This window comes from Onychostoma macrolepis, chromosome 17, assembly GCF_012432095.1.
Source record: "Onychostoma macrolepis isolate SWU-2019 chromosome 17, ASM1243209v1, whole genome shotgun sequence".
Taxonomy (NCBI): Eukaryota; Metazoa; Chordata; class Actinopteri; order Cypriniformes; family Cyprinidae; genus Onychostoma; species Onychostoma macrolepis.
In genome coordinates this window covers 18,494,273-18,509,271 of record NC_081171.1, presented here as the reverse complement: position 1 = coordinate 18,509,271, position 14,999 = coordinate 18,494,273, and the positions used below count along the sequence as shown (strand labels likewise).

The 14,999-nt window shown below is 37.7% G+C and overlaps 1 protein-coding gene across 2 annotated transcripts; it reads right to left on the bottom strand.

Moving 5' to 3' along the window:
• Nucleotides 1-2,143: 2,143 nt before the first annotated feature.
• On the bottom strand, nt 2,144-14,064 carry gcfc2 (GC-rich sequence DNA-binding factor 2). Of its 2 annotated transcripts, none has more exons than XM_058750451.1 (18): nt 13,737-14,064; nt 13,563-13,664; nt 13,352-13,486; nt 12,688-12,924; nt 12,499-12,596; nt 12,258-12,391; nt 7,178-7,361; nt 6,967-7,090; nt 6,743-6,803; nt 6,459-6,541; nt 5,800-5,999; nt 4,848-4,989; nt 4,471-4,592; nt 4,310-4,386; nt 4,101-4,167; nt 2,767-2,913; nt 2,517-2,656; nt 2,144-2,355 (listed from the first exon to the last, which is right to left on the bottom strand). In XM_058750451.1, the coding sequence occupies exons 1-18, from the start codon at nt 14,005-14,007 to the stop codon at nt 2,244-2,246; spliced, it is 2,436 nt and encodes an 811-aa protein (XP_058606434.1). In that variant the 5' UTR covers nt 14,008-14,064; the 3' UTR covers nt 2,144-2,243. The 2 variants fall into 2 exon arrangements, with proteins under 2 accessions (XP_058606434.1, XP_058606435.1); XM_058750452.1 differs by having other exon boundaries at nt 12,258-12,361.
• Nucleotides 14,065-14,999: the final 935 nt, after the last annotated feature.

Sequence of the window (14,999 nt, the reverse complement as noted above, 5' to 3'; positions counted from 1 at the left end):
TCTTACGTTGATCCTGAATGCTTGGTTTGGGTGTACCATTTCCAGGGTTAAATGATATTTTAAATCCCAGTTTTCAATGAGGACCTTTGAACCCTACTTGCTTTATTCATTCCCCATTTAGCAGATCTTTCCTGCTAGTTTTTCATCTGATTGTTAAGATTGCAAAGCCCCACTTCAAGGGTCAAAGGAAATAAAGGTCAATATTGCACAGCATGAACAAGATTATCTTTGGAGTGGAGCAATATTCCACTGGGCTGTTGCATACAGTTTCTCAAGAGCCTTCTGGTTGGCATTATGACAGTTATGGAATCATTTCATGAAATATCTCACCATAGTAGAATCAAAGAGAAATATCCAGAGTGAAACAAACCTCACAGTGCAGTGACGGACTTGTTGAGAGGTGAGAGATCTAGCGTTCTCACAGTGAGATATTCACGTCTGCACAGGTCAGTCAGTGACTATAGTGCAACTCCAAGGCTGAAATGTTCAGAGTTTGGTGTCAAATGCTGAGGATCTCTATCGCCACATATTCAAGAAGTAAATATGTTCTTATCATGTAAATATCTGGTTGGACTGGCCTATTTATTAGACATGCATTCTGGATATGCAAGTTGTCTCTGAGGATCCATTCCATAAAAAGTCATTGTTTGGTTTAGCGGTAATGATGTCATCCTCATAAACCAAAGCATGCACAGGAGGAAAACAAGCCACAACAAAACAATAAACCTATTTATTGAGTCTCTACTGAGAAATAAAAAGACCCATAAAATAATAACCAGACTTGTATATATTCTGGATGCGTGATGCTTGCCCGTGCAAATCTCATTGCATAAATGCCAGTGTTGCTGTCTGTTTGCTAAGGTGTTTTGTGTGTGTGTGTTTTAGCATGCTATGTGGTTGCTAGGCTGTGCAGAATAAAGCCCATCCCCAAGTCTCTATTCTGGCTCAAAGGACTATCTTGTATCTACAGTAATTTTTTATGTTTTAAAAGAAGTCTCTTATGTTATTTATTATTAGTGTTGATAAGCAGTTGTGCTGCTTGATATTTTTGATGAATAGAAAGTTTAAAAGAACAGCATTTATTTGAATTTAAAATTTGTTTAATTTAAAATGTAGAAGTAACCTAGCAAAAATAAAAACGGAACAGATTCTTGATTCATCTTCTCACTGCAAAGTGAAAATGCATAAAATTGCATTAAAAGTATTTTATTCTCTTCCACTGCATTTTTGGCAAATATGGTAAACGGAAGTACAAACATGCATGCTTGACGTGAGAACCTGTGATGTTTGTTTTTGCGCGTCAAATACATGCGTTACAGCTTCAGTTATAGCATTCATTATTGAAATTTCTGGCTTCAAATTGGGTGAAGCATATTACGGTTAAATTAAATTTTTTGAAAAAAGTTTTTCACTTTGTGTAGTTTTGGGAAGCATTATCTTATGGAAGTACCATGCACTTGCATTAGGCATTGGTCTCAAACTCAGAGATAGGCAGAGAGATGGATTATTTTTTCTAAAAATCTGTCTGTGTTCATCTGAAACAAAAATAGTATACTATACTATATACAGTACATACTGTGCATATGGGAGGCACGAGGGTGTAAAGAGTGGAGTTGCCCTTTAGAGGCTCGTTCACACCAAGGTCAATAACGATATAGTTGTAAAAAAGCGTTCCTAATAACACTACAGCTATAACGATAAAGGCACAGAGAAACAATATCGCTGGAATCACTTTAAGAACTTTTTTTTTTCTCCAGCTGATGAACATCAGTTATACTGATGGCAGGATAGCTTCTCAGTTTCAAACATCTGCGAGAGTATTTTCTTGGAAGGCTGAGTTACTTCACAACAGGAATTCTACTAAAAAAAAGAAAAGAATCACCCGTTCATGAATGGTAAGTCTTGGTGTAAGCCAGTAATATTTGATCCAAGACAATTATTCCAAATCCACGAAACAGCTCTTTTGGGACTTACGTTCCAGAGATGTCAGACCATAATATATGTGGCATGCATAAATAGGTACAATGAGAACCATATATCATTTCATAAAAATAACTTGCATTGTGGAATAGTAAAATATTTCATTTATTCTGACAGGAATAAATGACAGTTCTGACCAAGGTAAAGGAAAATGAAAACCATGTGGACCAAAATAAAACATTTTATTCACTATACATACATATGTCAAAGTGACTTAGCACCTTAAAAACATACAAAAACATGCTGCCAACACAAAATGGCTGCTACTGGAGAGTTTGTAAGAGATCCTCGCAATGATATTTTTCTGTTATAGTCCTAATACTGTCATGTGCCTTCATGTTCTTCAGGACAAACAGTACATCAGATAAAAGTGCCCTGGGGAAAAAATAAAAAAAAGTATTAGAACTATTATACAAAATAAGTAATTTGACTCCTTTTCTTACAAATTCTTTTGAATCATTATTTAATAGCATAAATATTGTGAAAGGACTGCTGTATAATTGTACATTAGTCTGAGGTTCACTGTTGTACATTACCGAGTGCTGCTGGCGTCGTTGTTGTCCTTAAATAAGGCATGAGCAGTCTGAAGAAGATGTCTGCTGAAGTTCTGCAGCTGAGGTTGTGACGATCCAGTGTTCACATCAATAAACCATAATTCTGGAAAACAATCTGCAATCTTTTCAGAAGAATTAAAGTTAGTTTTATAATGAACTACCTTTACAATGAACAACCTAAAGAACAAAAACAGTAACCATGAGATTAGATTGATATCGTAAGCACAGGCACCTTTTTGCATTTCTGGATGGTGTTTTTTGGATCAGATTCATTAAGAAGAGTTATCATCAAGTAACGGCCGAGAAGTTTCTCCAGCATCAACTCTTTAAGGATATGTTCAGGAATCAAACCATCCCATAATGCCATGTTACCAAGCAACTGAAAAACACAAAGATTTCATATAACAATCAGCATTCAAACATAAGAAACATTTTACCCTAAACATTGATTTGATTTCATGAACATACTGTATATTGCCGTCACAAATTTTGGGGTCAAAAGGATTTATGTTTTTGAAAAAACTCTTGCATATGGTTTTAAAAGAAGTCTTATGCCCACCAAGGCTGCATTTATTTTTTAAAATAAGAGTTTTTAAAGCTGAATTTTCAGCAGCATTCAATACTTGTAATTAATCTTTGCTGAATTGAAGTATTAATTTCTTTAAAAAAAACTTACTGACCCCAAACTTTTGAAATATATAAGGAAACAGCAAGGGCATGTTAAAGGAACACTCCACTTTTTTTGGAAATAGGCTCATTCTCCAACTCCCCCAGAGTTAATAAGTTGAGTTTTACCGTTTTTGAATCCATTCAGCCGATCTCCGGGTCTGGCGATAGCACTTTTAGCATAGCTTAGCATAGATCATTGAATCCTATTAGACCAGTAGCATCGCGTTCAAAAATGACCAAAGAGTTTCGATAGTTTTCCTATTTAAAACTTGACTCTTCTGTAGTTATATCGTGTACTAAGACCGGCGGAAAATGAAAAGTTGCGATTTTCTAGTCCGATATGATTAGGAACTATACTCCCAGTCCGGCGTAATAATCAAGGAACTTTGCTGCCGTAACATGGCCGCAGCAGGCGCAGTGATATTACGCAGCGCCTGAAAGTAGTCCCCAGCTATATTATAACCAGGTACCTGGCTGGGGACTACTTTCAGGCGCTGCATCACTGCGCCTGCTGCGCCATGTTACGCAGCAAAGTTCCTTGATTATTACGCCAGAATGAGAGTATAGTTCCTAGCAAAATCGGACTAGAAAATCGCAACTTTTCATTTTCCGCCGGTCTTAGTACACGATATAACTACAGAAGAGTCAAGTTTTAAATAGGAAAACTATCGAAACTCTTTGGTCATTTTTGAACGCGATGCTACTGGTCTAATAGGATTCAATGATCTATGCTGTTATGCTAAAAGTGCTATCGCCAGACCCGAGATCGGCTGAATGGATTCAAAACGGTAAAACTCAACTTATTAACTCTGGGGGAGTTGGAGAATGAGCCTATTTCCAAAAAAAGTGGAGTGTTCCTTTAACAGTCACAACATGACCAGAAGTGAAATGTCAAACCTTCACTGCTGACCAAAACTGTTTGCTCTGAAACTGGAACTGTGGGGACCGTTTATCCTCTAAAAACCTTACCAAAAAGCACAATGTCTTGATTAACTCATTACAACAACTTGACAATCACACACAAACATCTGAATGCAATAATTATCCAGCAAAGCACACAAAGAGTTTTTGAAATGTTAAATCAAAATATTAAAAACAACACTTACTTTTTTGGGTACAGCGGGACAAAGACGTCATTGTCTACTGCACTCCTTAACCTCTGAATAATGGCTTCTACAAAGGCCTGCAGGAGGAAATCACAAGCTGATTATATTTACTGACATTACATCCATTAAGTTACAAGTTTTAATACATCAAAAGACAATACCTTGACAGGTTTGCTTTGTTCACCAACAAATACAGAATAATCATCCCGTATTCTCTTGCACAGTGTCGTGAGGGTTTGAGACTGCTGCGCAGACCGAGGATCCCACACCAGCTCCACGAAACCTGCCAAAAACAAGCTACATTTTAATAAGGTAATTAGCTCTGGATTTCATTCTGCACTTCTAAACGAATGCTGCAATGACAGCAATCAAACAGCCAGAACAAGACATTCTGATATGCTTAATAGTTCATTAAAACCAAAAGCGTGATATTAAATGATTCTCTGAAACATTCGGTTGCCAAATTCAATGTAAAATGCAGCGGGCTGATGGGTGTTATAAAGCTGTTAATGTAGTTATGTGCGAATGCCATAGTCACCTTGAACTTTAGAGAGGATTGTCTTCTCAATTATGGTAGGCAGCGTCGTCTTATCCATGTTCTCTGATTCCTCATAACCCTGACCGTGACAGAACCTCTCAACAGCAGAATACCACGGCAATGCCTCAAAGTCTTCATCTGCCTACAGGAAAAAATATACAGTATATAGTAGCAATCATTAAAAGGTATAATTCACCCAAAAATGAAAATTCTGTTATTAATTACTAACCCTCATGTCGCTCCAAACATGTAAGACCTTCATTTATCTTCGGAAAACAAATTAAGATAGTTTTGATGAAACCCAAAAGCTTTCTGATACGCATAGACAGTAAAGGAACCATTGATGTCACATGGACTGTTTTAACAATGGCCTTACTACCTTTCTAGGCAATGAACATTGTAGTTCCATTGCTGTCCATGCAAGGTCAGAAAGCTCTTGGATTTCATTAAAATCATCTTAATTTGTGTTCCAAAGATAAATGAAGGTCTTGCAGGTTTGGAACAACATGAGGGTGAGTAATTAATGACGGTATAGTATATGTATTGTGTATAGTATGAATACAATATTTACTTAAATATCACGGTTATCATTAATACCATGGTATATTGTGACACTGCTTTTAGTGTTAGCAATGCACAGTGCTGCAATACCTAAAAGTACCCAGTAGACCTGTGATATGTGATGTGTTTAAGCTGTAAAGATGGAATATTTATAATATTTTGACATTAAGCATATTTAATAATCCCATTGTTTTAATAATTAATTACTGTCAAATCCTGAGTTTATACTGATCCACAGATCTTGATGGAAATCTAAAAAAGCCAAAACTCTAAAACAAGGGGTTTCAGATCCAAACACAGATCTGACAGAACAGCAAAATTGCCATGAATCTTCTCAGAATTCCCTAAAATGAATTCTGATACCAAACACTGTAGAGAAGCCATAGATCACCTGAAGAGGATTCCAGCCAATAAGCTGGTGTCGGATCAGGGGTGCCAGGAGTTTTGGGAGGCATAGGCCAATGTAGGCATTACTGTAAGAGTCCTGAAAGGAGACACGCCACTCATCAAATCTTGAGAGGATTTTCTTCACATCCCAGAAGTCTGTTTGAACATCTGCAAACACTTCCTGTGCCTTTTTCAGTAGATCATCTGAAATTGAATCCAAGTTATAGATGCAGTGACATATTTGATATGGACTCTAAATGCAAGTATGGATGTGGTCTTTGTATTTTAAAAGTATTTCTAGACTCTGATGACACTGTTTAAAAATAATCTTATTTGTGACCCTGGACCAGTCTTAAAATATCTTACCGTAAATATATCAAAAACGTCATTTTTGATTAGTAATATGCATTGCGAAGAACTTAATTTGGACAACTTTAAAGGCAATTTTCTCAATATTTTGATTTTTTTGCACCCTCAGATTCCAGATTTTTAAATAGTTGCATCTCAGCCAAATATTGTCCTATCCTAACAAACCATACATCAATGGAAATCTTATTTATTCAGCCTTCATATGATGTATAAATCTCAATTTCGAAAAATTGACACTTAAGACTGGTTTTGTGGTCCAGGGTCATATTTGTGCTTCCATGAAGCCTCTCACACCTCTTTTACTTTGTAGCTCTGCCTGCTGCTCAGTCGTAGGTTCCCAGTCACACGGCACACACCCAATGTCTTCTTCAGACAAGCTAGGACATGAAAACACATAGGGAATTGAACAACTGATGATAAGTGATTTTGACAGCTGTAATTTACAGATTATGAGCATCTCAGAAAGCCTCCAAAGGCTGTAATCTATAGAGTTTCATAATGTCAGGGTTAGTGTATGCAGTATTTACAGCAATAACAGTCAGTAATGGTGAAAGTGCAAACATAATAATTCATCTCACCTCTGCCAAGTTGGGTTAGAGCCTCCGCTTGTGTCACCATTGCTGTGTGAATCAGTGTTATCTACGAGACAGCCACAATACACAATATTATATGAATGAATGTGCATTCAGTCCTGTGATAAATGGAATATATGATCTTTATAATCACATAAGTGGGCATAAGACGTAAAGCGTCCTCTACAAAATATTACATACTACAAAGCAGTAGTCAGTTGTAATCTTACAGGTTAACTTCTGAATCCGTGAGGACTCCTCCTGTAGTGCTTCTGTTCTCTGACTCATGAGTGCCTCTGCCTGGTCAATATAGAGACTGTGCATGTCCAGCTCAACAGAGTTTATTAAAGCCATCTGAAAAATAAAGTGTACCACCAATATTATATAAACTGTATATAGTTATATTAAATTACCTACATGGTTAATTTAGCAAAGATTAACCTTCTCAGACAGGCATTCCAGTAGGTTTCGTGAGAATATATTCATGGTACGGTAGAACCGCAGCTGCTCATCTGTGGCATGGTTTTCGAGGCTCTCCAATGAGTTCTTGGCCATTTCCATATCCAGTTGCATCCTCCTTAGCTCCGCCTCCCGCGCCCTGTGCACCCCTCTCAGTGAATCTAATCTGGAGCAAAACAATTTTTTTATTCGTTTAAATGTATATATAAAAAATATATGTAATACTGTATATATTTATATTTATGTATAATATATATACACTAGTATTTTCACCAGCTAAAAATGGTTTTAAGTCAGTTATTTCTATCTTTGCTGTAGTGTGTCGGTAGGAAATATCAGTTTACATTTCCAAACATTCAGTTTGCCATTAATGTAGTAATCCAGTGAGATTTTTGTTTGCACAAGGAGTCTGACAACAGCCAGAGATCTGATCTGATCATCATCCAGTCTGTTTGAATCACATGAACAAACGGAGGCAGACTAAATCCAGAAGAACTGTGGCAAAGTCTCCAAAATGCTTCAAGAAACCTTCCTGCAAAGCTCCCTGAAAAACTATGAGCAAGTGCACCGAGGGCAAAAGCTGCTTTATACGCAAAGGATGGTCACACCAAATATTGATTTACCGTATTGACCCGAATATAAGACGATGTTTTTTCCTTGGAAATACATCTGAAAAAAACGCGTTCGTCTTATATTCAGGGTCTAGACTTTGACATGTCAATAATACACCCACAACAATAGGTGGCGCCAAAAACGCATAAAACGAGTGTGCCATGAAATATGTAATGTAATGTGTGTTGTAAAGATCGCGAATGAAAACAAATGAAAAAGAAAAGCTTACAGCAGCATGATCATGACTGTATGTTAGCCTGATGGGACCAAACTTCCTCTGTAAGTGATTTTAAAACATAAGACAGTACCCAGATTTGAAGACTACAATAAGATTTCACGTCTACTGATAATAACATTTTGGTAATCTACTATGAGTTGGATAGCCTAATTGTTATATAATTCAGATGGGCTACCTGTTATTTCAATGGTATATCAAAATTTTCCAATGTCATTGTTGGTACATTTTACCAGTATTTACCATACTTTCAAAACAAAAATGAGAATTGGAAAAATATGCAATATGAAAATAATTTAAGAATAAATGTGTTTTACAGAGAGAGAAAAAAAAAAAAGATTTGGTTTTCAAAAAGCCTTTTTCCAACAGGTACATCTGGAAAAAGGGGGGTCGTCTTATAATCAGGGTCGTCTTATATTCGGGACAATACGGTAACTTAGTTAATAGAAGTAAATAGATAAAGAAAATCTATTTATAACATTATTTTTGACAGCATCCTCATTTTACAGCATTTTTACACAAGTGCCTGAAAATTTTAACAGTACTATAGCTTTGCAGGCAGGTTTCTTGAAGCATCTTGGAGACGTTGCCAGAGTTCTTCTGGATTTAGTCTGTCTCAGTTTGTTCTGTTTCTTCATGTGTTTCCAGACAGACTGGATGATGATCAGATCAGATCTCTGGCTGTTGTCAGACTCCTTGTGCAAACAAAAATCTCACTGGATTATTACAATTAATAGCAAACTGAATGTTTGGAAATGAAAACTGATATTTCCTACTAACACACTACAGCAAAAGATAGAAATAACTGACATAAAACCATTTTTTTTTAGCTGGAGAAGATACTAGTGTTCTAATAATTTTGACCACCACTCTCTCTCTGTGTGTGTGTGTGTGTGTGTGTGTGTGTGTGTGCGCACCCGTTTTTCTATTCAGGTGGGGAATTAAACCTGAATACGCACAGACATATGTGCCTCCCACTTGTTAAGGGACCAAAAGTAATGGGACAGAATAATAATCATAAATCAAACTTTCACTTTTTAATACTTGGTTGCAAATCCTTTGCAGTCAATTACAGCCTGAAGTCTGGAACGAATAGACATCGCCAGACGCTGGGTTTCATCCCTGGTGATGCTCTGCCAGGCCTCTACTGCAACCGTCTTCAGTTCCTGCTTGTTTCTGGGGTATTTTCCCTTCAGTTTTGTCTTCAGCAAGTGAAATGCATGCTCAATCGGATTCAGGTCATGTGATTGACTTGGCCATTGCATAACAGTCCACTTCTTTCCCTTCAAAAACTCTTTGGTTGCTTTTGCAGTATGCTTTGGGTCATTGTCCATCTGCACTGTGAAGCGCCGTCCAATGAGTTCTGAAGCATTTGGCTGAATATGAGCAGATAATATTGCCCGAAACACTTCAGAATTCATCCTGCTGCTTTTGTCAGCAGTCACATCATCAATACAAGAGAACCAGTTCCATTGGCAGCCATACATGCCCACGCCATGACACTACCACCACCATGCTTCACTGATGAGGTGGTATGCTTAGGATCATGAGCAGTTCCTTTCCTTCTCCATACTCTTCTCTTCCCATCACTCTGGTACAAGTTGATCTGTCCATAGGATGTTGTTCCAGAACTGTGAAGGCTTTTTTAGATGTCGTTTGGCAAACTCTAATCTGGCCTTCCTATTTTTGAGGCTCACCAGTGGTTTACATCTTGTGGTGAACCCTCTGTATTTACTCTGGTGAAGTCTTCTCTTGATTGTTGACTTTAACACACATACACCTACCTCCTGGAGAGTGTTCTTGATCTGGCCAACTGTTGTGAAGGGTGTTTTCTTCACCAGGGAAAGAATTCTTCAGGCATCCACCACAGTTGTTTTCTGCGGTCTTCCGGGTCTTTTGGTGTTGCTGAGCTCACCGGTGCGTTCCTTCTTTTTAAGAACGTTCCAAACAGTTGTTTTGGCCATGCCTAATGTTTTTGCTATCTCTCTGATGGGTTTGTTTTTTTTCTCAGCCTAATGATGGCTTGCTTCACTGATAGTGACAGCTCTTTGGATCTCATCTTGACAGTTGACAGCAACAGATTCCAAATGCAAATAGCACACTTGAAATGAACTCTGGACCTTTTATCTGCTCATTGTAATTGGGATAATGAGGGAATAACACACACCTGGCCATGGAACAGCTGAGAAGCCAATTGTCCCATTACTTTTGGTCCCTTAACAAGTGGGAGGCACATATGCAAACTGTTGTAATTCCTACACCGTTCACCTGATTTGGATGTATATGCCCTCAAATTAAAGCTGACAGTCTGCAGTTAAAGCACATCTTGTTCGTTTCATTTGAAATCCATTGTGGTGGTGTATAGAGCCAAAAATGTTAGAATTGTGTCGATGTCCCAATATTTATGGACCTGACTGTATGTGTATGTATTTATATATACAGTGGGGCAAAAAAGTATTTAGTCAGCCACCAATTGTGCAAGTTCTCCCACTTAAAAAGATGACAGAGGCCTGTAATTTTCATCATAGGTATACCTCAACTATGAGAGACAAAATGAGAAAAAAAAAATCCAGAAAATCACATTGTAGGATTTTTAAAGAATTTATTTGCAAATTATTGTGGAAAATAAGTATTTGGTCAATAACAAAATTTCTTCTCAATACTTTGTCATATACCCTTTGTTGGCAATGACAGAGGTCAAACGTTTTCTGTAAGTCTTCACACACTGTTGCTGGTATTTTGGCCCATTCCTCCATGCAGATCTCCTCTAGAGCAGTAATGTTTTGGGGCTGTCGCTGGGCAACACGGACTTTCAACTCCTCCAAAGATTTTCGATGGGGTTGAGATCTGGAGACTGGCTAGGCCACCCAGGACCTTGAAATGCTTCTTACGAAGCCACTCCTTCGTTGCCCGGCGGTGTGTTTGGGATCATTGTCATGCTGAAAGACCCAGCCACGCTTTCATCTTCAATGCCCTTGCTGATGGAAGGAGGTTTTCACTCAAAATCTCACGATACATGGCCCCATTCATTCTTTCGTTTACACGGATCAGTCGTCCTGTTCCCTTTGCAGAAAAACAGCCCCAAAGCATGATGTTTCCACCCCATGCTTCACAGTAGGTATGGTGTTCTTTGGATGCAACTCAGCATTCTTTCTCCTCCAAACACGACAAGTTGAGTTTTTACCAAAAGTTCTATTTTGGTTTCATCTGACCATATGACATTCTCCCAATCCTCTTCTGGATCATCCAAATGCTCTCTAGCAAACTTCAGACGGGCCGGACATGTACTGGCTTAAGCAGGGGACACGCCTGGCACTGCAGGATTTGAGTCCCTGGCGCAGTGTGTTACTGATGGTAGCCTTTGTTACTTTGGTCCCAGCTCTCTGCAGGTCATTCACTAGGTCCCCCGTGTGGTTCTGGGATTTTTGCTCACAGTTCTTGTGATCATTTTGACCCCACGGGTGAGATCTTGCATGGAGCCCCAGATCGAGGAGATTATCAGTGGTCTTGTATGTCTTCCATTTTCTAATAATTGCTCCCACAGTTGATTTCTTCACACCAAGCTACTTACCTATTGCAGATTCAGTCTTCCCAGCCTGGTGCAGGTCTACAATCTGGTGTCCTTTGACAGCTCTTTGGTCTTGGCCATGGTGGAGTTTGGAGTTGGACTGTTTGAGGTTGTGGACAGGTGTCTTTTATACTGATAACGAGTTCAAACAGATGCCATTAATACAGGTAACGAGTGGAGGACAGAGGAGCCTCATAAAAAAGAAGTTACAGGTCTGTGAGAGCCAGAAATCTTGCTTGTTTGTAGGTGACCAAATACTTATTTTACCGAGGAATTTACCAATTAATTCTTTAAAAATCCTACAATGTGATTTTCTGGAATTTGTTTTCTCATTTTGTCTCTCATAGTTGAGGTATACCTATAATGAAAATTACAGGCCTCTCTCATCTTTTTAAGTGGGAGAACTTGCACAATTGGTGGCTGACTAAATACTTTTTTTCCCCACTGTATATATATATCAATATACACAGTACACACACGCAAAATAATATGACCAACTGAATGCATCCTTGTTGAACAAAGGCAATTTATTTAAAAAAAATAATAATAAAATAAATAATAATATGATATAGGTAAAACCCCCACTCTTTTGAACAGTAGTTTATATTTTTTTAAAAGTATAAAACAAATGCATTTCTGCATCTTACTTTGTTATGATTCTCTTCTTAATGACATCAATACTGACTGGTGGAAGTGTTTCGGGGATGTCCATTTTCTTCTGTCGGGCTGGTCTAGGAGCCTGCCATTCCTTCTGAGAATACAAGGAAAGATCCTTGAAACACTATGGAAGCAGTGTGTAATAAAAAGCAAGTTAAAGTTATGTTATTAACAATCCAAAATGCCTCAAGGAGATTAATTAAGCCTTCATGTCACAGTGGAGGGTCTCACTTGGTGTCTTTTGACTCCTTTTCCAATTTGCTGTTCTTCCCACATATGCTGGTCTTCCTCCTCCTGGCTATCAGAAAAACTCTCATCACTATCACTCCCTACAGAAAACAAACAGAACATGTCCTCCATCTCAAGATCTACTTCAGTGTTTTAATATACATAAGTAGTGTAGCAGCACAAGTTTCTCACCCATCTTCTCAGCCATTCGCTCTCTCAGAGTCTTGGGTTTGGGTGCAAACTCGATTTTGCGCTCATGATCGTCCAGCTCATTGTCACTGTCTTGTTCCCCATCGCTCGGATCTTCTTCCTGTAGGCTTCCAGGAGTGCTGGGTGAATCCAGTGAAATGTAATCTTGCTGGGCTCTGGCTTGTCTCCTTTTCTCTTTGGCAGCATGAATCTTTCTCGCATCAGGAATGACGACTGCAGCTATTTAACAAATAATGACATTAACAACCAGACTTAAGTATTAGTAAGTAAATAATGACAAATTACATACTTCAGTGAACTATTGCTTAAACTCTCTGGTGGTCTTTGGTTATTTAAACTGAAAAATCGAACGTTATGAAATTTATACTTCGTAACTGTGCTACTTGCTATTTGAACACACAAGGAAAGTTTATTAGAAAACGTTAAATGGGCTAAACTGTATTAACTGAAAATAATACGGATTTCCTAACATTTGTTTTATTTTATACAGAAATAAATGGTGTGTAAAATAGAAATGAATAGTTTTAGTAGTATGATGAAATCCCCTCAAAATACAAAATATTAAAGATTAAATATTATTGAAGCAAAATATCACAAGTGTGGCCCCTAAGTGAGGAATTCCAGAGGGTTATTGATGTAGTCAAACCTCTCTGTGGTTTTGAAGAACCAGATGAACTTGACACGGTAGAAGAGCTTCCATCATCGCTGTCAGGAGGCATGTCTTCAAACGAGGAATCAGAATCGCTGTCAGACTGCACACTGACATCCTTACTCTTCTTAACTGGAAACAAATGAAGTGTTATTGAGCATAACGATCAATCTGCAGAACTATGCCGTTATTAAAACAACAGACACACCCTGAGAGCCTGGTAACGGTGCAGGAGAACCTTCTTTTTTCCGAGCCTGGAACACAACTTCTCTGTTGACTGAACGCTTCACTGTAAAACTTTCCTCGGTGGCTGTAAGAGTCAAATTTCTTCGTTAAAACTAATCTATTTAGTGCGTATGAGAGGTTGTAATAAAATACTCACAGTCTTTTTCGTCAAGAAAGCTGAGTGTATTTCTCTTTGACTGGTGTGTTGTGTCTTTGGACTGGGGTGCAGTGACTGAGGGCTCCTCAGCATCACTAGAGTCACGCTCGCGAGTCTTTGGACTAACGTTACTTCGCGGCAAATCCGCTTTTGAATCCGCTTTCTTCGTTTCCTTTCCGGCATCACCACCGCTGAGCGTTTCATTCTCATCTTCGTCACTGGATTCATTTTTCCTTTGCCTGAAATTTCTGCGTGGCTTTTTATTAAACATTTTAAATTCAAGCCAACGTGAACGTGAAATCAACGCCTTGCAATGTATTGACGTAGTTTGTACTTCCTGGTCGTCGTTTAGAAACATTTCATAATAAAAGTTCTGCACCTGCTTAACGAAATCGATTGTATATTTAATTTATTGTGAAAAGTGTTGTTGTAGTTTTGGCAAAATCTACTAAATATCCAAACTGAATCTTGTCGATTTTAAAAATGAAACACAATTAGTTAAACAGGCTATTTACCCCAAGCATTTAAGTATATTCTTCTTATATAGATTTTTGGCCTTTTTTTACTTCACATTATTTTATAGTTTTAATATAAGCTTCTGCACAACTAAAACTGTAAATCCTATCTTCAGTGTTTGCGTCCTTATTTATTTGGAGTAATGATAAAAAGATGTAAATTACGCTCACAACCAACTGAGGGTGCTAAAGCATGTATGATACTATGCGAATTATAATGTCTTCATATTCCATCTTTAGTGTAATATTTGGGCAAAATTTAAGAGTAAATAAACTTGTAATTAACATTTCCAGGATTCTTTTTTTTTTTTAAGTAAGAAAAAATATGGTTGTCACACTATATGGTGTGCTGTTAAAATATTTATTAAACAAACTGAAAATGTGAAAAGTAGCATTTAAGAATACCAAACCACTGTTTGGGGCAAAAATATTGTATTGAAATATATATATACAGTGTATATATACATGCATATATTAAATACAGTGTATGTACAGGTGCATCTCAATAAATTAGAATGTCGTGGAAAAGTTCATTTATTTCAGTAATTCAACTCAAATTGTGAAACTCGTGTATTAAATAAATTCAGTGCACACAGACTGAAGTAGTTTAAGTCTTTGGTTCTTTTAATTGTGATGATTTTGGCTCACATTCAACAAAAACCCACCAATTCACTATCTCAACCAATTAGAATATGGTGACATGCCAAACAGCTAATCAACTCAAAACACCTGCAAAGGTTTCCTGAGC

Bases quoted from the DNA above. Each gene is read 5' to 3' on its own strand.
- gcfc2 (XM_058750451.1), bottom strand. From the start codon at position 14,007: ATGTTTAATAAAAAGCCACGCAGAAATTTCAGGCAAAGGAAAAATGAA. The intron at 4,168-4,309 runs GTAAGTGTTGTT...CTTTTTGGTAAG, and splicing joins GTCCCGCTGTACCCAAAAAA to GTTTTTAGAGGATAAACGGT. The intron at 2,914-4,100 runs GTTTGACATTTC...TGTGTTTTTCAG, and splicing joins AGTTTTGGTCAGCAGTGAAG to TTGCTTGGTAACATGGCATT.